At 35.7% G+C, this 25320-nt stretch overlaps 1 protein-coding gene across 4 annotated transcripts in view; it reads left to right on the forward strand.

Moving 5' to 3' along the window:
- Positions 1–18177, forward strand: part of LOC129723121 (protocadherin-like wing polarity protein stan) — a 237670-nt gene extending 219493 nt beyond the window's left edge. For all 4 annotated transcript variants that reach the window (XM_055677103.1, XM_055677105.1, XM_055677101.1 and 1 more), the window contains one exon: positions 17694–18177. In XM_055677103.1, coding sequence (XP_055533078.1) covers positions 17694–17775 — 82 coding nt within the window. In that variant the 3' untranslated portion in view covers positions 17776–18177. The remainder of the gene's footprint in view (positions 1–17693) is intronic.
- The last annotated feature ends 7143 nt before the right edge of the window (positions 18178–25320 follow it).

The following is a 25320-nucleotide window of genomic DNA, read 5'->3' on the forward strand; positions in this document are numbered from 1 at the left end:
GGTTGTTACGTCAACTATGTAAACAGGGGAAGAGCATTTCAGCTGAAAAATTAATGGAATTGCTAATCCGCTAATATTTAGCGATTTTGCGGAATTGTACCCACCACTGATTACAGCATTAGTTCCTGGTAAAAACAACGCGAAGTTTACTTTTCAAATTTTGGAATACAATAATATTGATTCTAAAATGAAGCATGAAGCATTCCAAAATGAGTAGATTGATAGAATTTATACTTCTTTTATTGAAATCTGTCATACACACTGGTATAAATCTGCCATGCGAAAACACTACAGGTGCACTCTTTTAATGCGGTTATGTGTTTATTCTATATTATTACTTTTAAATTCTCTCAAGTTTCCCAGCAATAATGGTTATCACAAGCTTTTGAAAGATGTTTTATATTACACTTTTGACGTATGAGTACGAATAATATAATCGATCTAGAAATTTGCAAATTTTTACTACTGAAAGGTACGGGGATGAAAGGATTATTAAAATTGCGTCCGTCACGAAAAGTGATTAGGATTCGAATGGTTATAGAATCTGCGATCTCGAACCGTCCCAGATGGTCTCGAGGTACGATGCCAGCCTACCAAGCCAGTTGTCGTAGGTTCGTAGGTTAGTGTCAGACTGACACTGTCAGTAGGATCGTAGTGATAGCCCCGCAATTGTCCTGTACACTCAAACAGTTGGATGCGAAGTCGGTGTAAACAAGATGTCGAGTTCCGATTTAGAATGTAGTAGCAAGGCTTTGCTTTGCTTTAGAATCTGCGATCTACACAGTATCGCTGCACCAGAGAGATTGCATATCCATTTTGCTAAATCCTTTGTACTACCATTGAAAAGAAGATATTGGTTATATCCACATAATGTGAAAGATCATTCTAAGACTAATTTCAATTTAATATGAAAGTGTGCATTTTTCGAAATAAGACCAGTAAAACAGGAGGCTTGAAACGACCTGCTTTCCTGCACTCCTGCTCAACATGTCGACGGGCTTCGGCAAAATGTACAACTGTGTTATTTAGGCCGAAGAGCAAGACTTCACATAAGTGTGCGAAACGGCTCTTTTGCCAATGCGGCTCTGAACCGCTCACTCACCGTTCCGAACAGACTCATTTGAACGGCTCATAGTTCACAATGATTCACGAGCGTTGAAAGTTCGTATTTTCTCGGTAAACTTCGGGTTCGCGTGAATCCATCAGTTTTGGTGCGCTCAAAAAACCGTGGCTCTTTTTCGTGAGCCGTTCATTCTTTCACTCTTTCCAAGAACCGGTTCATTCACACATTCAAATAAAATTATGATTTTTAAAAATTTTCTATCGTTATCCTTCGGTTTTAAAATTCCGATTTAAAACAGTTCGAAATCTGCTCGAAATCGCTACAATAACAGTTCGCCCATGTACCAACTGTTATTCATACGATTTAGTGCGATTTTTATTCTTAATTGAAAAATTGAAGGACAATGATATAAAATCACGTTTAGCTCGTCTAAAATCGTATTTTAGCTGATATATAAATACCAGAAATCCGTGAATAGTTAATATCGAAATACCGTTCGCAACATAATATGCCACAACCACCTTATCCGTTCGTACAACCACATTATCCGTTGCTCCAGAAGCTTGTCCAAGTTTATCTAATCTCATCCTCCTTATTTTTATTCCATCGGATGCATCTAGCATCAATGAGTCCAAAACCGATATACCTTTGGAGTTTGGATCTCGGGTGAATGATAAAACATGTGATTTAATGAAATAACAGGATGAAACCTGTTTAGAAATTTCATGGTCGACTAAGGTATTGATTCAATATTATGAAATATCTAGATATTTGCGTAACAAAGTTTATCTGTACAACATCTTCTTACAACACAAAGTAGCACTTTCTTTAAACCAAAACAAAAAAAAAACACCATATTTGATTTATGACAACGATAAAGTTTCAAACTAATTTTTATAAATAACTGTCGCTAACACATGATACAATTGTGAGAGGAAGACCTTCGCAATCATTGCATCAGTTTCGAACACCCGGTTTTAAATAGCATTGATTGTGGTTCGTGTTCCAAACCAACATATACGGGACATCAGATAGCTTGTGTTGATACTTTCACTTACTTCCACTATGCCACATTATAGATTTTCGAATATAAAAAATTGCACAAATGTGAAACTTTGCTGTTTTCGCATAACGTTTTTGCATTGCACGTAAAAGTTCGAATTGAACGGGTTAAACTGTTGAAATAACCGTCACTTCAAAACAACGAATAAATTTTGTCACTTTATACCACTGTCGCAGTGGCATAAACGTACACGACAAATATATATTGCTGAGGGCAAAGAAAATTCATTCGTGATTTTTCAGTCCTCTTTGTGTGCACTTTCTGTTTGATCATATACCTGAAGTTGACCTTCCGTTCTGTGGTAATAGTTACATGGAAAAATGCAAACTTGACGGCACAGAGCCAGGACAAAGTTTTCCTTTGATTCAATTTAGGCCCTCAGACAATGCTAAACCTGCCGGATATGGATTACTTGTGCCTCTGATTGGTGCATTACATATGCATGTACATAAATTTGTATGAAAATTAGTATAGGAAAACTTTTACGCATGTTTCTTTCTAGAGAGCTATCAATCAATCCACTTCCGGTAGTGTCAGGATTGTTTGGAGCCCCAAATAGAACCTTAAAAACGTTCTGGCAAATCGATTAAGTTTACCCACCGTAATATACACACACGTTTTAATTATTTCATCTGATGCAAATATCCACTAGTAGGGGGAAAGGACACGGTAACTTTACACCTTCCTGAGGCTGAGTGTTTTGTGAAAATATTAATATACAATTCAATTATTCAATCTCACTTTCCCCTTTACCCCTTTCCATGGAACATTTGTCGAATTAAACGACTTAACTTAGACAAACAGACAGTTGTTAGACAGTCGAATAAAACGACTTAACATAAACAATTGCACCTTGTATGGAGTGACGCCAGTTTTTGCAACCAATTGGCAGTTACGCCAAAACGTTTTTCCAATATTTCTCAAAAGTTTCAGAACAAAATGGTTTTCTTTTTGTTTGTAGTGTATGTATCTTAGGGAAAGGAAGCTGAATCAACGAAAAAGTGCAATTTGGTCATTTTGGCTCTTATGTCAACTATGTATACAGGGGCAGTGCTAGCGTCGTCCAAATGTTGGTCTTCCAAATGCTAATCGTTATTTGCTAAAATTGCAAAAAGCGGTAGAAAAAGTAATTACAAGAACTGTAAGTTGCTTATGCGTACATAAGTTGCTTCAAACGATAAAAATGCTTTACTGCGAAAGTTATTTCTTAAACGTATGTTTCATTCAAAGAACAATAAATTGTCTTAATTCATTATTTTCGGGATATTTTTTTGTACTGTTCCAAATATTTTGGTTAAAAAAAGTATTCCGCCGACTTTTGAAATAATTCACGTGTGATTTTTTACCGTTTCAAAGTAACTACCCAACCCTTATTCCCCTCCTCTCCGTCCGACGCATGAATAAATAGGTGTGTCCCGCATTGGAGCTTCAACTATTTTGTCACTTTAGAATTTACCCATCACCCACCACAGGGTACGTTAGTGGAAAGGTATGGAGTTTTCTGACAGCTCAGTCACGCACACTAAATTGGTGTGGGGGTCAGTGGAGGGTATTAAAAAAAAAGAAATTCGTGTTGTTTGCCTCATAATTGACTCTTGCTCTACTCTACCGGGGTTGAATCGAAAAATATATTCTTTTTTGAGTTGCGCGGTACTGTAAGATACCATCCATGAGCAAATCACACAGTTCGCGTAGAAATAAATTAACATTTAAGCCAGCGGAAAAAAATAAACATTTCGCAATCAATGCAGGGATTTGTTTGCCTCTTTTTCGATCCGACTTACATACAGAGTTGCCGTTTCGAAATCTGTGTTTTGACAATAAAAATCTATGAAAATCTGTGACCAGAGCAAAAAATCTGTGATCATAACTGTGATATAAATATTTTTCTAAAAAACAAAAAGGGATTCATTGAATTGCTGAATATAGTTTGGTAGTTCAATAATGAGTCATTCTATAAATATTTTGGGTTCGACTTTATATTAGCATTAAATTTTCCTCCAATCGATTGAATTGACTTATTAGCTTTTAAAATTTCTTTGAAACAGTCAACCTGTTCCTCAACAAAGTTTTGTTCAGGTTGGTATTGAAACCAGATAAGCTGCGGATCAGAGAAAGTGGCCATGATTTAGTAAAAAGAATTTAGTCCATACATTGAATACGGTAAACGTCAAAATATCGTTTTTTTTTTTTTTTTTTTTTTTTTTTTTAAAGGGGGGATTTGTTAGTAGCTTAAGTATTTATGATAAATATTAGTAAATAATGAGTATGTGTGTCCAATCACAAATGGTGACTTCTCAACACTGTTAGAAATTTGTAATTTTAATTGTTAGGATTTGTTTGCTTTCGCAATTAGGACTTATCATTCGTAGGGATTTAAACCTACTTGTCAGAAAAGGGGAAGTAAACTTACAACTAACCTAATTGCTAACTTATTGGCTATAAAGAGAGCTTATCGTAGCAATTGAGGATTGCAACGATTTTTGTCGAAAATTGTTAATAATTTTATTTGACATAGCTTCTAATGGTTCAACAGCAGTAAGTCTATGTAATTCGAGTGTACCAAACCAAGGAGGACGCTTCAAAATCATTTTCAGAATTCAATTCTGAATCCTTTGAAGCGTTTTCTTCCTTGTTGAACAGCAACTTGACCAGATCGGTACAGCATAAAGCATTGCTGGTCTAAAAATTTGTTTGTAAATCAAAAGTTTGTTCTTTAAACAAAGTTTAGAATTCCTGTTAATGAGAGGATATAAACATCTCGTATATTTGATGCACTTGGCTTGTATACTCTCAATGTGCTCTTTGAAAATAAGTTTTTTATCATAAATTAGTCCCAAGTACTTAACCTTGTCGGACCAACTTAAAATAACCCCATTCATCTTGACAACGTGATTATTGTTTGGCTTGAGGAAAGAAGCCCTAGGCTTATGCGGAAAAATTATCATTTGAGTTTTAGAAGCATTGGGAGAGATTTTCCACTTTTGCAAGTAGGAAGAAAAAATATCTAAACTTTTCTGCAATCGACTGCATATGACACGAAGACTTTTTCCTTTTACGGAAATGCTTGTGTCATCGCAGAACAATGACTTTGTGCATCCTGGAGGCAAATCAGGAAGATCTGAAGTGAATATGTTGTACAGGACTGGACCCAAGACTGAACCTTGAGGTACACCTGCTCTGAGAGGAAATCTATCAGATTTTGAATTCTGATAGACAACCTGCAGAGTTCGATCAGTAAGATAATTTTTTAAAATTTTGATTAGGAAAATTGGAAAATTAAAAGTGTGCAATTTCGCAATCAAACCTTTATGCCAAACACTGTCGAATGCTTTTTCTATGTCTAAAAGAGCAGCTCCAGTGGAATAACCTTCAGATTTGTTAGCTCGTATCATATTAGTAACTCTGAGCAATTGATGAGTTGTGGAATGCCCATGGCGAAATCCAAACTGTTCATTTGCAAAAATTGAATTTTCGTTGATGTGTGACATCATTCTGTTAAGAATAATTCTCTCAAACAGTTTACTTATTGAAGAAAGCAAACTGATTGGTCGATAACTTGAAACTTCAGCTGGGTTCTTATCCGGTTTTAAAATGGGAGTAATTTTTGCATTTTTCCATAATTTGGGAAAATGTGCAATTTTGAAGCAGCAATTGAAAATTTTTACTAAAAATTCCATTGTGCACTGAGGGAGATGTTTGATTAGTATATTAAAGATTCCATCGTCACCAGGTGCTTTCATATTTTTGGATTTTTTAATAATTGATTTAATCTCATTCAAGTTAGTTTCAATTATTTCTGCAGGTAAAAAATTCTGGGAAGAAATTAAATCAAATTGACGTGTGACTTCATTTTCAATTGGACTCACAAAATTCAAATTTGAGTTATGAACACTCTCAAACTGCTGAGCAAGTCTTTGAGCCTTTTGTTCATTGGATACAAGAAAACGTTCACCATCTTTTAAAACTGGAATAGGCTTTGAAGGTTTCTTAAGAATCTTCGACAGCTTCCAAAATGGTTTTGAATATGGTTTCAATTTTTCAACTTTAGTCTCAAAATTTTGATTTCTCAGAAGAGTAAATCTATGTTTAATCTCTTTCTGTAAATCTTTATAAATAGTTTTAAAAACAGGGTCACGAGAACGTTGATATTGACGTCTGCGGACATTTTTCAAACGAATTAGAAGTTGAAGATTTTCGTTAATTATTGGTGAATCAAATTTCACATGAGCCTTTGGAACAGAATAATTCCTGGCATCAACAATTGCACATTTTAATGCGTCCAAAGCGGAATCAATATTCACTTCGTTTTGCAAATCAAGCTCATTATTGAAATTTCTCTCAATATGAGTTTTGTATCTTTCCCAATTAGCCTTGTTATAATTAAAAACAGAGCTCATAGGGTTTAAAACTGATTCATGTGATAAAGAAAAAGTTATTGGAAGATGATCAGAATCAAAGTCAGCATGTGTGATCAAATCACTACATACATGACTTTGATCTGTAAGTACCAAATCAATTGTTGAAGGGTTTCTTACAGAAGAAAAGCATGTAGGACTATTCGGAGACAAAATAGAATAGTATCCTGAAGAACAATCGTTGAATAAAATTTTGCCATTGGAATTACTTTGAGAATTATTCCATGAACGATGTTTAGCGTTAAAATCGCCGATTATGAAAAATTTCGAACGATTTCTGGTGAGTTTTTGTAAATCACCTTTAAAATAATTTTTGAGCTCGCGTGTGCATTGAAATGGTAAATATGCTGCGGCAATAAATAAAATCCCAAGTTCAGTTTGAACTTCAATTCCCAAAGTTTCAATAACTTTCGTCTCAAGATGGGGAAGAGCACGATGTTTAATTCGGCGATGAATAACAATTGCAACTCCACCGCCGGAACCCTGAATCCTATCATATCTATGAACCACGTAATTGGGATCATATTTTAATTTTATGTTAGGTTTCAAAAATGTTTCAGTAATAATTGCAATATGCACATTATTTACTGTTAAAAAGTTAAAAAGCTCATTCTCATTGGCCTTCAATGAGCGAGCATTCCAATTTAATATTTTAATTGTTTTATTTAAAATCATTGCTAAATTTTAAATTAGAAACAATTTTAATAGTAAAATTTGTGCCTATTTGAATGGCTTCAAACATTGATTTTGCCTGCAACATGGCGTTCATAAGCTCGAACATTGCCTGTTGCAAAAAAGAAAGTTTACCTGCCGTAATAGGCCCCAGGCAGTTGACATTAGAAAAAATATTTTCGGCAGCAATATTAGCTGGAGTGATAGGTGTACAATTATTTTCTAGCCTATTTTGCTTACCCATATTAACGGTCATTTTCGAACTACCAACTCTAGGCGGTATAATGTTCGAACTACCTGTAACCTGTGCATAAGTTAAACGGGTATGCAAAGGAGTAGGTAAACTATGCGTCACTGGTACGCTTGGAGAATTTTGTTTTGAAGCTGGTTTTAACTGAGAAATTGAATTTTGTTTACCTTGCCTTGCCTTAACAATTGCTAAACGGACTGGGCATTGATAAAAATTTGACATATGGTTGCCGTTACAATTCGCACAGCGAAAATTTTTACTCTCTTTCACAGGACATGTGTCCTTTTTGTGAGAAGAGTCTCCACAATTAAGACATTTTTGGTCCATGTTACAGAATTTGGAACCATGGCCATAACGTTGACAAGTACGGCATTGGGTGATATGCTTTTCACCTCCGCCATACTTCCTATAAATTTCCCACTTTACACGCACATTATACAAAGCATGTGCTTTTTCAAAAAATTTTAAGTTGTTAACCTCATTGCGGTTAAAATGAATTAAATAATTAACAAGGGAAATTCCAGTTCTCTGACTGTTTTCGCCTCGTGATTTTTGTTTCATTAGAATTACTTGGGTAGGGGCTATGCCAAGTAATTCTGTTAAAGTAAGTTTGATCTCATCAACGGTTTGATCGTTGGTGAGACCTTTCAAGACAACCTTGAACGGCTTGGTGTTCTTGGTGTCATATGTAAAAAATTTGTACATCTTGTCAGTTAAATACTGAACAATACGATCACGACCCTTTACTGAGTCGGCTAATAAGCGGCATTCACCTCTACGGCCAATTTGATAGGTAACTTTAACGTCAGAAACAAACGTTGAAAGTTCCTTTTTGAATATATTGAATTCAGAAGAAATAGTTACCACAATAGGTGGAACTTTCTCCTTTTTTAAAGATTTTATATTTTGTATAGTTTCATTATTAATAACTTCCATTTCCCCAGCTTCTTGCTCAGGCAAAATATCAAAAGGATTGTCACTACAGACACTCGATGTGTCAGAAAGAGATGCCTTTCTTTTCCTCCCCGCAGCGATGCGAGGTTTCTTTTTCCGTCCAGCAATTTCAGGTGATACGAAAAAAGTTAAAACAAATGTTAAATTCAAAAGTAGGTAGTCTTGAGAAAGTCTGATGGGAAATAACTTTCAGGTAATCTTCAAAAGACACACTGACAAAACACAAACTTTGAAGCTATAGGCAGTCAAAGACCAGTCCACAAGCAACCGAAAAAACGTCTGATCTGTAGGACAGTTCAAGACGCACTCGTCAAAATATCGTCAATTCAATCATAATGAGATGATTCAATCAGGTCACCTCTCTGCATACTTTATTTAGTTATCCAAGCCGCATATAGCGCGTAAAACTGTCATTCCTAGATGAAATCGATAAAAAGGCAAATGTCGGAATTGTGAACAAAATCCGAAATTTAAAAAAAAAATGACCTCAGATGGTCAAACCACTTACATAAGACATACGTAACACTGGCGTTTTTTTCTGGTACACGTTGCCCCATAGTACTCCGTACCTCGTCCTGTCCAACTGCTCGACAAGTAATGAATACTAATTTAATGAGCTGGTAGCGACTGAGTGACTCAAAAATAGAAACTTTAGAGACCAAATGACTGAAAAAGAGACCAAAAAGTAACCGAAAAGAGACCAAAAAGTGACCATAACGAAAATTTATAAGGATGAAATTCAGACTAAGAATCAAAAACAATCTATTCATTTGTGAAGAAGGCTTGTAAACTTTAGGATAAAAATGATTACATTAAAAAGGCAATACAAACGTATAACAGGATGACCACTTAAAATCAAGTTTTGATTTCTCGCTTTTTCCTGGTTTTCCCAACAATATTTCTTAAATTTTCCCGTTGTTTTATTTTTGAAAATAAGGAAAAGACAATGCTAGAAAACTATATTCAGCTGTTCGTCGACTCTGACAAGTTTCTACATAGAGTCCAGCACAATTTTCGCTCTTTTTATCTCCAAATCGTTCGCAAACTTCGCCTTATGGCGCTTTCTTGTTTCTTCCACTTTTTTTGTTGTTGTTAACTTGCCGTTGAGCTTCCACTGCTTCTGTTATAGGAAAATTCTGACCCTCGAATTTCAAGTTTTAAAGTAGGCATTGTATGTGATTTTTTCGAGGATGCGAATGATGAACACGGGCTGAGGATGTGATTTAGACTTGGAAAAAATTTCCCTCGTCCAAACGGGACACAAACCCGCAATCTCCGATGTCGCATTTCGATCGGCGGTAGGATTCAAAAGCTTTGTCTTTTCGAAAAAAAATCTCCTTGCAAAATATGACCTCAATCAGATTTTGGGAAGAAGACATCGAACAGTGGTCCTACTTTTACCTACTTGTTTAACCGATGAAAAAATGATGTCTTAGAAATGCATGAACCGTTGAGATCTTTTGTTATCTCAAAAAAAAAATTTTTTTTTCGAAAAACTTCGATATCTTGAACATACAAAATTTTTGAGCTAAGATAGAATGTATAAGCATTTTTTCAAGATCCTTAAACTAAGTTAAACCGACACTTCAAATGAATGATTAACAAAAAATATTGTTCTAAATAATCCAAGTAGAACACGAAGTCGTTAAAAACACGGTAAAAATTTCATAAAAGGCAAACAAATCATTACGTTTTTTCAAGAAATCGATAAAGATGAGAAGGGTTTCGCGCGAGGGGTTGGTAGTAGCTTTTCAGAATTCAATGGATCTTTGCGGGTTTGTAGGCTTAAGTACCCTAGGTAATTTTGAATATTTTTTTTTAATTTATATATATTAACATTTGAAAAGGGCTTAAGTTTTTTTTTTAATAAATCGATATATCTGAATAAAAAACCGAGATAGAGGAAAGTTGCGAAGGGATGATTTTCAAAAAAGTTTAAAATATTGAGATACGTGAATTTGAGATTCTATACTAAAAAACAAGCAGTGATATTCAAAAAATCGATTTTCTCAGATTTTACCTAAATAAGTTTTTTCAGACAGACAATTTAGTTGCCCAAAGTTCTTCTGGAGAAAAACTTTTTTTTCTCTAAAAGAACCCCTTCTTTCAGAATAATTTTGCAACAAGATGAAACAAGAGCCATCATTTCGGTCGTTGGTGATGTGCGCATCTTTCAACAGTCAAAACCAAGACCTTGGAGTTACTATGCGCAAGCTGTACTTTTGTTTCATGCCCGCTCTTCTTCAATTAAGTGCAAGCACTTTTACAAGAAGATTGAATTTGTTGGAGAAAGTTTTGTTTTATGAATTTTTTCGCAAAACTGTTTGTAAATTATACATTTTGCGTTGATAATGTGTAATAATATTGAAGAAGACACAGTTAGTCTCTATTTCGGCAAGAATTTATATCTTATTAGTTTGTCTCTTTCATTTTCGTCCCTGGGGCCATTTTAAATGAGGATTTGAATCGAATATTTCTACATCGGAATTGGTTATTGTCATATAGAGTTAATCATGGTTCGAATTTGTGTTAGAACGACTCCTACACGTTCAAAAGAATCAAGAGGCAACAAATACTCGTACACCCACCTAGAATATTGTGGCACTAAGTAAAATAGACTCTCACATGTGTCGTTATGCAAGAGCAGGGCCTCCCCGATATAATTTTTTGGCCTCAGTTTTGGCACAGATAAACAGACGAGCCACTCGATGACGATTTCTTTGTCCAGCAAAATAACGATTGTTTTAAAGTTTTGTTTATTAGGCAGTAATGCTACTGATGTTGCTAAAAACAAGCGTACACACTTATTAGCAATAACAAAACCCGTTTTTACGAAAATTAGTTGCATGGCTGTTTGTCTGTGGCTTTAGTATATGATGCACAATTGGGTAAGTCAACTTAACCCAATCGAAAATTTGAAGTAACAGAGGCATGAACGAACATTCAACACTTCAAAATTTAGTGCTTAAACCTACTCCACCTTAAAAGGTATGTTGAAATGAGTCGTAGTTAAAAAAAAATCAAAATGATTGACGAGTTTCGAAACTGCAAGGTAAACCTTTTTTCGATAACCAGTTAATCAGAAACGGTTGCGGTGCCAGATCGACTTGAACTGTCCTACAGTACGGTCGCATTTTACCAACAGCTCGAGGCTAAGTCTCAGACTACCGAGAGATATTGAAATTTTGTTTTTCGCTTTCAACAGGCAATCTTGTTGAAAGACTACCTGTTGAAACGCTAAGTAATAAATTTGTTTTTAACGTTAACGAGTGTTTAGTGAGTAAATTTGGTTTGAGATATTTCTACTTAAATTCTAGAGTGAAGTGAAAGTGTAGTGAAGTTTTCCAGTTATGCCTGGAAAAAATAAAAAAGCTCGCTTTGATGCGGCTTCAAGGAAACGTGAGGCATCTCCTCCAAGTGACACTGAAATTTCGACTAACAAGTATGATATTCTTTCTTCCGTTGGGGATCAAGAAATTCAAACTTCTCATACTGAGCATAAAGCCGTTATTTTTTTTTCTTCATCTATAATTTATTTGACACTGCACAAATACAATTTAATGTTTAACGGCGCCAATTTTATCTGGTAGCTTACTTTCTAAAGTATCTTAATAACTAAAAGCAAATTTTTTATCCTCGCTGCCGACTACGAGCTGAAAATAAATCTAACTTAAAGCTAGAATGTTTTGCATTAAAAGCACTGATTTGTTGTTTGATGGTTTTCCATCGCCATAGGTAAGCAGCATATTGAATATGTTCCGCTGCTGGGCCAAGATATTACGGACTGGCATATTGGGTTGTCTCCCTCGGGACCTGAGAGTATCGTGCGGGTCTAGTTGCTGTTTCCGGATCCGGGGTCTTAACGTGTTCTTGTCGTTTGGTTGGATGTAGGCGGAAGGGAATAGGATTAAACTGGGGCGTGGATGGATTTCAGGAAAACGTATATAAGGGACATGTAGGATAGGTCACGGCTCGCCAAGACATCACGAACAGGAACAGCCGGCTGCCTACTTTCGGCCTGCAGGGAAGCTATTAATTTAGACCTGGCGTCACGGTGTACAGGGCATGACCAAACCACATGCTCTATGTCGTGATAACCCTCACCACAGGCACAGATACCACTTTCCCTGAGCCCAATACGACGGAGATGCGCGTCAAATCTATAGTGATTGGACATAAGCCGGGACATCACGCAAATGAAATCCCGACCTACATCCAACCCCTTGAACCACGGGTTCGTCGATACTTTGGGGATTATGGAATGTAACCACCTTCCCAATTCCCCTCTGGTCCAAGTATTTTGCCAACTGATGATCGTATTCTGACGTACAAGTGCGAAAAATTCATTAAAAGCAATTGGTCTTTCATAAATATCACCGTTTGTTGCGCCCACCTTAGCCAAAGAGTCCGCTTTCTCATTGCCCGGTATCGAGCAGTGAGAAGGGACCCACGCTAAGGTAATCTGAAACGATTTTTCGGATAAAGCACTCAGATGTTCCCGTATTTTCCCCAGGAAATACGGAGAGTTCTTAACATCTTTCATCGATCGAAGAGCCTCAATGGAACTGAGACTGTCCGTAAAGATGAAAGAATGTTCCGTGGGCATTTTTTCGATAATCCCTAGGGTGTACTTAATTGCAGCCAACTCTGCGACGTAAACAGAAGCAGGGTTATCGAGCTTATGGGAGACGCTAAATTGTCATTGAAAATACCGAAGCCAGTGGACCCATCAAGAAGTGATCCGTCAGTGTAGAACATATTGTTGCAGTTGATGTTTCGATATTTATTGGAAAAAACTTTGGGGATCTGCTGCACGCGTAAATGATCCGGGATTCCACGAGTTTCTTCTATCATGGATGTATCGAAAAACACAGTAGAATCAGAAGTATTTGATAAGTCGACACGATTTGGAATATTCGAAGAAGGGTTAATATTTTGGGACATGTGATGGAAATACAATGTCATAAAACGGGTTTGAGAATTAAGTTCGATTAACCTTTCAAAATTTTCAATCACGGGACGGTTCAAGACCTCACATTGAATAAGAATACGAGAAGACAGGCTCCAGAAGCGGTTTTTCAATGGTAGTACTCCAGCTAAGACCTCCAAACTCATCGTATGGGTCGACTGCATGTAACCTAAGGCGATACGCAAACGACGATATTGTATTCGCTCCAGTTTGATCAGATGTGTGTTTGCTGCGGAGCGGAAGCAGAAACACCCGTATTCAATAACAGACAATATCGTTGTTTGGTAAAGCCTTATAAGGTCTCCTGGATGGGCTCCCCACCATTGTCCGGTTATTGTACGAAGAAAATTCACTCTTTGTTGACATTTTTTCATCAGATACCTCACGTGACAACCCCAGGTGCCTTTAGAGTCGAACCAGATACCAAGATATTTGTGTACCAAAACCTGAGAAATCGTTTTACCCATTAATTGTGTTTGAAGCTGAGCAGGTTCATGCTTCCTAGAAAAAACTACTATCTCAGTCTTCTCCGGAAAGAATTCGATACCTAGCTGTAAAGCCCAAGCAGACAAATTGTCCAAGGTATCTTGCAATGGTCCTTGCAAATCGGCCGCTTTGGCTCCTGTAACAGAGATTACACTGTCGTCTGCAAGTTGTCTTATCGTGCATGAATTTGCCAGACATTCGTCGATGTCATTTACATGAAAGTTGTAAAGAAGGGGGCTTAAACATGAGCCCTGGGGGAGACCCATGTAGCTAATGCGAAAAGTTGCCAAATCGCCGTGCGTAAAATGCATGTGCTTCTCGGACAACAAATTGTGCATTTGTGCACTCTAGGAATCGGTATACAAGAAGACCAAATAGCTTCAGTCAGGCAAAATGGAAGGTCGGAATCTGGTTTCGTACGTGATGAGTCTAGATCGAGGCAATTTCAAGCTTCGGCAAATAGGGTTCCTGTGAGAAATCGTCTAGGGTACAGGCGATATTTTAATAGTAACCAAGCTATAGGAAACGGTTCGTGGAATAAACAGGTCAGCTATAAGCCTGCAGAGTGGCGCAGAGGACAAGGCGAGCAACGCTTTGAAAACCGCTTTTGCATTTTTTGCGGTAAAAGGGGGCATTTGAAAAGGAAGTGCTTCAAGCTAAAGAATTCTAGAAGGGATGCTGTAAACACGATCAACATGGAGGAACCAGGACCTAGCGGTTTGAACTCAATCAGTACGGTGAAATCGGATAATGGGAAAACAACTAATATGGATGCACCAGGACCAAGCTGTATCAGCAAACAATTTACGCGCATGTGGACTCAGGATACTGATAGTGAAGAGGAAGAGGATAATACAGGTGAACTTCAATGCATGCTAGTTTCTACAAATAATAATTTCAATAAACCATGTTTAACCGAGTTAGAAATTAATGGAAAATCTTTAATAATGGAAATTGACTGTGGGTCTTCTGTTTCAGTTATCGGTAAAAATCAATTTTTCTCTGATTATAACAATAATTTACTGAAATCTACCAAAGAATTAATTGTTGTGAATGGAGAAAAACTTAAAATTAAGGGGGTAGCAATTGTTTCAGTTAAGCTTAAAGAAAAACACGCACAATTGCAATTATTTGTGTTGGATTGCAGTAATGATTTTGTACCTTTGTTGGGACGCCCATGGTTGGACGTATTTTTCCAAGATTGGAGAATTTTTTTTTCGGGAAAATTGACTGTCAACAATGTTTCTTTGAATACAGAACGGTTTGCCGATATACAGAGTATTAAACAAAAATATTTTAATGTGTTTAAAAAGGATTTTTTTGTTCCCATTAAGGGTTTTGAGGCTGATTTGGTCTTGAAAACTGATAATCCGATTTTTAAGAAGGCCTACGACGTTCCCTACAGATTAAGGGAGAAAGTTTTAAATTATTTGGACAAACTTGAGAATGAAAAGGTTATTACTCCTGTGAAAACAAGCGAGTGGGCATCTCCAATAATAGCGGTTCTGAAAAAAAAATAATGAGATTAGATTGGTTATAGATTGTAAAGTGTCGATCAATAAATGCATCATTCCTAATACTTACCCATTACCTGTAGCACAAGATCTTTTTGCTAGGCTTTCTGGTTGCAAAATATTCTGTGCATTAGACTTAGAAGGGGCTTATACGCAACTAACACTTTCCGAAAGATCTAGAAAATTTATGGTTATAAATACTATAAAGGGTCTTTATGTGTATAACAGATTGCCCTAGGGTGCATCGTCTAGTGCATCGATATTTCAGCAGGTGATGGACCAAATACTAGAGGGGATTGATAATGTTTTTTGCTATTTAGATGATGTTTTAATTGCTGAAACCGATTTGTAGGACTGCATTAAAAAAATTAAATTTAGTATTGGAGAGGTTGCAAAATGCTAACATAAAGATAAATTTTGAAAAATGCAAATTTTTTGTACCAAATTTAAATTTTCTTGGACATATTATTAGCGATAAGGGACTTTCGCCATGCCCTGACAAAATTTCTACTATCCAGAATGCTAAAACACCAAAGAATATAACAGAGCAAAATCATTTTTAGGTTTAATCAATTATTACCACAAATTTATCCCTAATTTATCTTCCAAATTATATTTCTTGTATAATCTTTTGAGGAAAGATGTAAAATTTGTTTGGGATAATAGGTGTACGCAAGCTTTTGAGAAAAGCAAAAGCGCGATGTTGACTACTGAGTTTCTGGAGTTTTATGACCCACGAAAACCTCTGGTCGTCGTGTCTGATGCTTCTGGATATGGGCTAGGTGGAGTTATATCACATTTAATAGTTGGTGTAGAAAAACCTATTTGTTTTACGTCTTTTTCATTAAATAAGGTTCAACAATCTTATCCGATTCTTCATTTAGAAGCTTTGGCTCTTGTCTGTACAATAAAAAAGTTTCACAAATATCTCTATGGGCAAAAATTTTGTGTATTTACTGATCACAAACCTTTAGTTGGTATTTTCGGCAAATTTGGGAAACATTCAATATATGTGACCAGATTACAGCGCTACATTCTAGAACTATCAATCTACGATTTTGAGATACAATATAGACCTTCTAATAAAATGGGAAACGCCGATTTTTGTTCGCGTTTTCCATTGAACCAAATGGTACCAATGGAATTAGACGCTGTAATGGTCAAGAGTATTAATTTCAGTAAAAATATTCCAATTGACTATTCCAAGGTTGCCAGTGAGACAAAGAACGATGAATTTTTGCAAAATATAACTGTATTTATGCGTGAAGGTTGGCCGAAAAAGGTAGACAAACGTTTTATCAATGTATTTTCAAACAAAAATGATTTAGAAATTATAGACGATTGTTTGCTATTTCAGGACAGGGTAATAATACCGCATGTTTTACAAAAAGAAATATTGAATTTACTTCATGCCAACCACGCAGGTATGTCTAAGATGAAACAACTGGCAAGACGAACGGTATATTGGTTTGGGATTAATACAGATATTGAGCGATACGTTTCTAAATGCGATGCTTGTAATGGCATGGCTGTAACGAAGACTCAAAAAATTACTTCTAGGTGGATACCAACAACAAAACCTTTCACCAGAATTCACATTGATTTTTTCCATTTTTCACATCACACCTTTTTGTTGATTGTGGACAGTTTCTCCAAATGGGTTGAAATTGAATGGATGAAGACAGGTACGGATTGCAACAAGGTGATAAAGAAACTCGTAGCATTTTTCGCACAGTTTGGGTTGCCAGATATTTTGGTTTCGGACGGGGGTCCGCCTTTTAATTCATTTTTTTTGTCCATTTTTTGGAAAAACAGGGAATCAAAGTTATGAAAAGTCCACCTTATAACCCTGCTAATAATGGCCAGGCTGAAAGGTTGGTAAGGACGGTGAAAGAAGTTTTAAAAAGATTTTTACTTGAGTCGGAATATAAAGAACTGGACATTGAAAACCAAATAAGTTTATTTTTAATAATTTATAGAAATTACTGTACTACAACAGAGGGACACTTTCCATCTCAAAGGGTTTTTGCCTACACTCCCAAGACATTAATTGATTTGATTAACCCTAAAAAGCAATATAAAAATAATATGGTACTTCCTACTACTAACAATACTACTCCAACTCAAAACAATGATGAAAAACACCCGCCAATATATGTTGGTTGTGATCCGAAGGAGTCTACTGACCCTTTGGATAGTCTGATTGAGGGAGAAGAGGTGTGGTATAAGAACCACAACCCTTGCAATCAGGCTAGATGGATAAAAGCAACATTTTCTAAAAAGTACTCTCAAAATATCTTTCAGATTTATATTGGAAGCGTGGAGGTTTTCGCGCATAGGAATCAACTTAGGAAGCCCAAAACAGATACGACTAAAGTTCGGCTGAACGTGGTGATTTCTACGTGTTTACCGAACCAGAACGTAGGGCGATTCGATGAAGGGACGGAAGCGGAATTTTACGGTTTTCCTCCAGAGGAAATACAAAGAGGGAAGAAGCGGAAGTAAACGAAGGATGGAGATTCTCCCCAACGAGAACTGCGAAGGTCCAAACGGACAAGATCGAATTATTTAAATAATGATTTTTTTTACTATAAGTAGTTGATTTGCCTATCATCTCAAAATTTTATATCAGGAAATAATGAATGTCGATGAGCTAAACTTAATTGATCATTTTCAATTACAAGAATTATTTGTAAACTTAAATTGAAGGGGGAAGAGTTGTCATATCCAACCCTATCAGATATTTATTTCTTTCAGTGCATTTGCACGATCGAAAAGGAGTAACGTCGGTAACAGATAAACCCTCTATAAAAGTGTCAAATAGACAAGAGCTGGTCTCTTATTATGATCAAGTACTCAACGTGTTTAGACGTGTTCCACGGCATACCGAAAAGTCCCCGTTACAAGTGCTATAAAAAAAAACCATTACAACTATTACTTTGTTTTATAACTGAGCGTAATTTAGTTTGGTACATTTTAAATCTGTATGAACATCCATTTTTACTCTCAGTGGAGAAGCGCTTGCGTAGTTATCCCAATACAGCAAAGCAGATCAAATTAAAAAAATCCTGATAGCAACAAACTTCAAGCTGGCACTGAAATAATCACGCTACTGAACCGATTTTTGATATTCCAAAAATCACCTAGATTTGCATTGCACTGATATTTCCGAGTGAACTCTGTATATTCACGACGACTGACAATGAAAACCCGAAAATGGCAACAAAAGAGACAAGATATTGATTCACTTGTCGGATCTCCACGCTTACTGTGATGGTTACTGGCTATTCAAGAGAGAAAAAACGAGTGCGATGATATTTTCTATCTTATCATAGTCAACATGTTGCTTAGATTAATCGCAGCTCTGGTCGAAATATATATTTGCGGACTGAATTTCAATATTTATTTCCAAAAAAAAAAAAAAAAATTAGTAGAGTATAACGGAAACCGATAACTATTTCTTTGATTTCTAAAACACTCTGCTAAGACGCTCGTTATAGATTTTCTAAATTTGAGTGTTTGTACAGCCGAAATTCGTTGGTTGGAACACGACTGCCACCCAACTAGCAAATCGTGTTCGTTAGTTGGATGAACTGACAACTGGGCAAATTTTTCAAAGGGGAGCGCCGATTGTTTGTTTTCTTTCTGCTTTGAAACAATTTCCTAATTTCATTGCAGTGAATCTATGTCAAAGAAAATGAACTTTGCTCATCTGTCTTGATGCTGTAGTAAATATTTTATGTACTAGCTGAATGTACCCTGCCTTGCTCGTGTAAAAATTTCTGCTTTTTCTATAGTTTTCTATATTTTCACATATTTTCACCAATCTATCATTTCAAATATTTATTTCTATCTTAATTACAAACTTGTTCATATACTACATATTTTGTTTCTCCCTCAGGAGCTAAAATAAATAAATTTTCAGGTGAACCCTCGAGCAAGCGACATATAATTGACCGTGGGAAAAACATTTGGTAATCTTCTTAATATTTGAATCGAATACTTACCCGGCGGAACGAGGGTTTTCTTTTCTTAGCGGTGATGGAGTTGACGAAAGTCAAAACCGTTCGCAATGATAAAACCTCTTATGCTTAAAGCTATTCCAGTGAGACGAACTGGAGTAGACCAGTCGCTGCGGAATGCTCATTGATTAATTCTATCGCTTTATTGAAAATCATTTGCTTTTATAGGCAAATGCAATTGCCAAAATATTTAATTCTATGTGTTACATGTGTGGCCAGCTTGGGCCCCTACTGGAAAACAGCTGGAGAGACGAGCATTAAAATTGCAACGCTGCATTTTGCGTGCTGTATGAATCAGGCACCAAACGTTGCGGTACACTCAATTGTTTAAAATTGGAGAAAATCCTTGTCGGTGAAGTTTGCCCGAAAGAATGTCAATAGAAACGGAATCAAAAGCCCCCTTAATGTCCAAGAACGCAGACGCCATTTGTTCTTTGCGAGCATACGCCAGCTGAATATCTGTTGAAAGCAGCGCAAGACAATCATTCGTCCCTTTGGCACGGCGGAAGCCAAATTGAGTATCCGATAGTAGGCCATTTGATTCGACCCAATGGGCTAAACGACGGAGTACCATTTTTTCCATCAATTTCCGGATACAGGATAGCATTGCAATCGGCCTATAAGAGTTGTGATCAGAAGCTGGTTTCCCTGGTTTTTAATATAAAGCCGTTATGAAGAAGGTTAAACCAAATACCTGTTGTGGTATTTGTAGCCAATTTTAAAGCATTTTGATCAGAGCTTTCATCGTTTCTGTCGGATGTGAAAGTTAATTTTCAAATTGGCCGCCAAGGCGAAATTCGTATTTTGGCCGGATCTCTTGATGGCCATAAACATCTTTCACAGTATTTGACTGAAAAGATGTATAAATTTTTTTTTCCTTTAATGCCTAAAACGAGAGACCGTTTAAGGCTGTTTTAAAAGGTCTTTCAAATGACCAAACACTTGGTTTTGCTCCCAACCAAGTAATTTTGATGAAACAAAAGGCAAATGCCAAAATTAATCAAACTGGAATACACCAGGAAAATTACTTAGTACATTTTGATCGTACCAAAGTAAATAATTTGAAATGTTTGGAAAAAGCACGTGTTTTATTTAACGTGCGAATAAAGTGGGAAAATTTCAAGAGACATGGAGAAATTCATAATCTTACTGAATGTCGGAATTGTCAAGCCTATGGTCATGGAACTCGAAACTGCCATATGGCGGCAAAATGTATGATTTGTGGTGACACTGGTCACACGAAAAATATCTGCCACGTGAAAGAGACCACTAATAGTTTCAAATGTGTAAATTGTGGGGGAAATCACAAATCTAATTTCTTTAATTGTCCTGTAAGGTCAAAAATTATTGCTTCCAGACAACGTAGGAATTCTAAGCAACCTGTTGTCAATGTGGGTATACAAAAGACTTTCAATACTGTTCAGGCATCACCAGCACTTTCACTAGCAGGTGTGTCTGTAGGTAATAATTTAAATTCAGATAACAAATTTCAGACAAAAAATCCTGTTCAGGCAACACCAGGCTGTTCATATGCCAGTGTCCTTACAGGTAATATTTCAAATTCAAACAGTAACAAACCATTCGTGTTTGGTGCTGAAAAGTCAGCCAGTATTGATTTAGGTAGTCCAACTCCAGAAAAGATTGAATACCTACAACAATCCATGCTGCAGCTAATGTCCGTTTTGTTGAACTGTAACTCGATGTACGAGGCTGTTCAAGAAGGTATAAAATTTACAACTAATATTGTTATGAAATTGAAATTCAGCAATGATTTTAAATAATGCTGTAAATTTTCTAAATTGGAATGCTCGCTCTTTAAAAGCGAAAGAGGATGAATTTTTCAATTTTTTAACAGTCCACGATGTGCATATTGCAGTTGTGACTGAAACGCTTTTAAAGCCAAATATTAAACTAAAAAAGAACCCAAATTTTATGGTTCATAGGTTTGATAGAATTGATGTTGCCGGTGGTGGAGTTGCAATAGTTATCCACCGTCGAATAAAACATCGTGTTTTACCCCATCTTGAAACCAAAGTTATCGAGAGTTTGGGAATTGAAATTGAAACAAGTATTGGCATTTTATTTATAGCCGCAGTGTTTTTGCCTTTTCAATGCACTGGTGAGCGAAAAAATTATTTCAAGGGAGATTTGCAAAAACTCACAAGAAATAAATCTAAATTTTTAATCATCGGTGATTTTAATGTGAAACATCGATCTTGGAATAATGCTCAAAGCAATTCCAATGGAAAAATATTGTTTAATGATTGCTCGGCTGGATTTTATTCAGTTTTATTTCCAAATGGTCCTACATGTTATACTTCTATTAGGAACCCATCTACAATTGATTTGGTACTAACAAATCAAAGTCATTCATGCAGTGATTTATTAACTCATGCTGACTTTAATTCTGATCATCTTCCCATAACATTTTCTATTTCCCATGAAACTATTTTAAATCCCACTAGATCTGTGTTAAATTATCACAAGACTAATTGGGATAGATATCGTTCTACGATCGAAGAAAATTTGAATGATGATATTATTTTACAAAATAGTGCTGACATTGACAGAGCATTAGATAATTTTAGCAGCTTTATACTCAATGCCCAATGGAATTTATCAGTTCCTAAGGCTCGAGTGAAATTTAATGCACCAATTATTGACAGTGAACTTCAACTTCTTATACGTTTGAAGAACATACGGAGACGTCAATACCAAAGATGTCGTGATCCTGCTTTGAAAATTATTTTTCAAGAATTGCAAAAGGAAATTAAACATAGATTCACTCTCTTGCGAAATGAGAATTTCATGAGAGAAGTTGAACAACTAAAACCTTATTCAAAACCTTTCTGGAAGCTTTCGAAGGTTCTTAAAAAACCTTCGAAGCCCATTCCAGTCCTTAAAGATGGTGATTGCATTTTTATAACGAATGAACAAAAATCTCAAAAACTTGCTCAGCAGTTTGAGAGCGTTCATAACTCCAATTTGAACGTAGTAAGTCCTATTGAAAATGAAGTAAACCAAAAGTATGATCAGATCACCCCACAAACTTGAATGAGGTGCGAACTATTCTCAAAAAATTCAAAAACATGAAAGCACCAGGAGATGATGGGATTTTCTATATCCTTATTAAAAGTCTTCCCGAAAACTCTTTAAATTTCTCGATAAAAATTTTTAACAGATGCTTTGCACTAGCACATTTTCCTACGAAATGGAAAAATGCCAAAGTCACTCCAATTTTAAAACTCGAGAAGAATCCAGCTGAGGCATCAAGTTATCGACCAATTAGTTTACTTTCCTCTATTAGCAAACTTTTTGAAAGAATAATTCTCAATAGAATGATAACACATATTAATGAGAACTCAAATTTTGCAAATGAGCAGTTTGGTTTTCGCCATGGGCAGCTCTACTAGATATATAAAAGGCATTCGACAGTGTTTGGCATAAAGGTTTAATAGCTAAAATGTCAAATTTCAGTTTTCCGCTTTACCTTACAAAAGTGATACAAAGTTATTTAACTGACCGCACTCTTCAGGTTAACTATCTAAATGGTAAATCTGATAGATTACTTGTTAGAGCTGGTGTGCCTCAGGGGAGTATCTTGGGCCCAATCTTATATAACATTTTTACTTCTGATCTTCCTGATTTACCACCAGGTTGTGAGAAATCTCTGTTTTGTGACGATACAAGCATTTCCGCAAAAGGAAAAAGGCCTTCGTGTTATACGCAGTCGGCTACAAAAAAGTTTAGATATATTTTCTACATACTTGCAGAAATGTAAGATTTCCCCTAATGCTTCTAAAACACAGTTAATTATTTTTCCTCATAAGCCAAGAGTTCCATTTCTCAAACCGACCCATAACCACGTTATAAGGATGAACGGTGTGGTCTTAAATTGGTCTGATCAAGTTAAATATTTAGGGCTAATTTATGATAAGAATCTTACTTTCAAGGAGCTCATTGAAAATATCCAGTCAAAGTGCAATAAGTATATCAAATGTTTATATCCTCTTATCAACAGGAATTCTAGACTTTGTCTCAAGAATAAACTGTTAATTTACAAACAAATTTTTAGGCCAGCAATGTTATATGCAGTTCCCATCTGGACAAGTTGTTGTACAACCAGGAAGAAGACACTTCAAAGGATTCAAAATAAACTTTTGAAAATGATTTTGAAGCGTCCTCCCTGGTTTAGCACGAACGAGCTACATAGGCTCACTAATGTAGAAACATTAGAAAATATGTCAAGCCAAATTATCAACAAATTCCGACAAAAATCGTTGCAATCCTCAATTGCAACGATTAGATCACTTTATAGTCAGTAAGATAGTTTTAAGTTTATTTTAAGTTTTGATTCATTCCTTTTTTTTCCTTGACAAGTAGGTTTAATAATTTTCCTACAATTACATTAACTTAACTGCGAAAGCTAATAACATTCAATAATAAAATACTACAAGGTATACAGCCCTAGGGGTTGTATGAAATGGTGACGTAGGAATAAATGTATCTGTTATCTGTGCTCGGGAAGCAAGCCAATAACGAGGGAAATGTATGGTAAAGCTTGACCTTGGAACTTTTCACCTTTTTCCACCATTAAGCAGTAAAGCAACAATGTTGAACATTATATCAAAAAATTGTTACACATTTTATCTATACACCGACATATAAATAACTAAGATGCATTAAGTCGTTAGCTCACTATAATCGTTTAAAATCTGACGCAACATTTGCTAGTTTCATTTTCATTTTCACAAAGTGTAATCTGGTATAGAAAACAAAGACGTAGTCCTACGTCAAAAAAGCGTACATATATATATATATATATATATATATATATATATATATATATATATATATATATATATATATATATATATATATATATATATATATATATATATATATATATATATATATATATATATATATATATATATATATATATATATGTACGCTTTTTTGACGTAGGACTACGTCTTTGTTTTCTATACCAGATTACACTTTGTGAAAATGAAAATGAAACTAGCAAATGTTGCGTCAGATTTTAAACGATTATAGTGAGCTAACGACTTAATGCATCTTAGTTATTTATATGTCGGTGTATAGATAAAATGTGTAACAATTTTTTGATATAATGTTCAACATTGTTGCTTTACTGCTTAATGGTGGAAAAAGGTGAAAAGTTCCAAGGTCAAGCTTTACCATACATTTCCCTCGTTATTGGCTTGCTTCCCGAGCACAGATAACAGATACATTTATTCCTACGTCACCATTTCATACAACCCCTAGGGCTGTATACCTTGTAGTATTTTATTATTGAATGTTATTAGCTTTCGCAGTTAAGTTAATGTAATTGTAGGAAAATTATTAAACCTACTTGTCAAGGAAAAAAAAGGAATGAATCAAAACTTAAAATAAACTTAAAACTATCTTACTGACTATAAAGTGATCTAATCGTTGCAATTGAGGATTGCAACGATTTTTGTCGGAATTTGTTGATAATTTGGCTTGACATATTTTCTAATGTTTCTACATTAGTGAGCCTATGTAGCTCGTTCGTGCTAAACCAGGGAGGACGCTTCAAAATCATTTTCAAAAGTTTATTTTGAATCCTTTGAAGTGTCTTCTTCCTGGTTGTACAACAACTTGTCCAGATGGGAACTGCATATAACATTGCTGGCCTAAAAATTTGTTTGTAAATTAACAGTTTATTCTTGAGACAAAGTCTAGAATTCCTGTTGATAAGAGGATATAAACATTTGATATACTTATTGCACTTTGACTGGATATTTTCAATGAGCTCCTTGAAAGTAAGATTCTTATCATAAATTAGCCCTAAATATTTAACTTGATCAGACCAATTTAAGACCACACCGTTCATCCTTATAACGTGGTTATGGGTCGGTTTG

Source organism: Wyeomyia smithii, chromosome 2 (assembly GCF_029784165.1).
Source record: "Wyeomyia smithii strain HCP4-BCI-WySm-NY-G18 chromosome 2, ASM2978416v1, whole genome shotgun sequence".
Taxonomy (NCBI): domain Eukaryota; kingdom Metazoa; phylum Arthropoda; class Insecta; order Diptera; family Culicidae; genus Wyeomyia; species Wyeomyia smithii.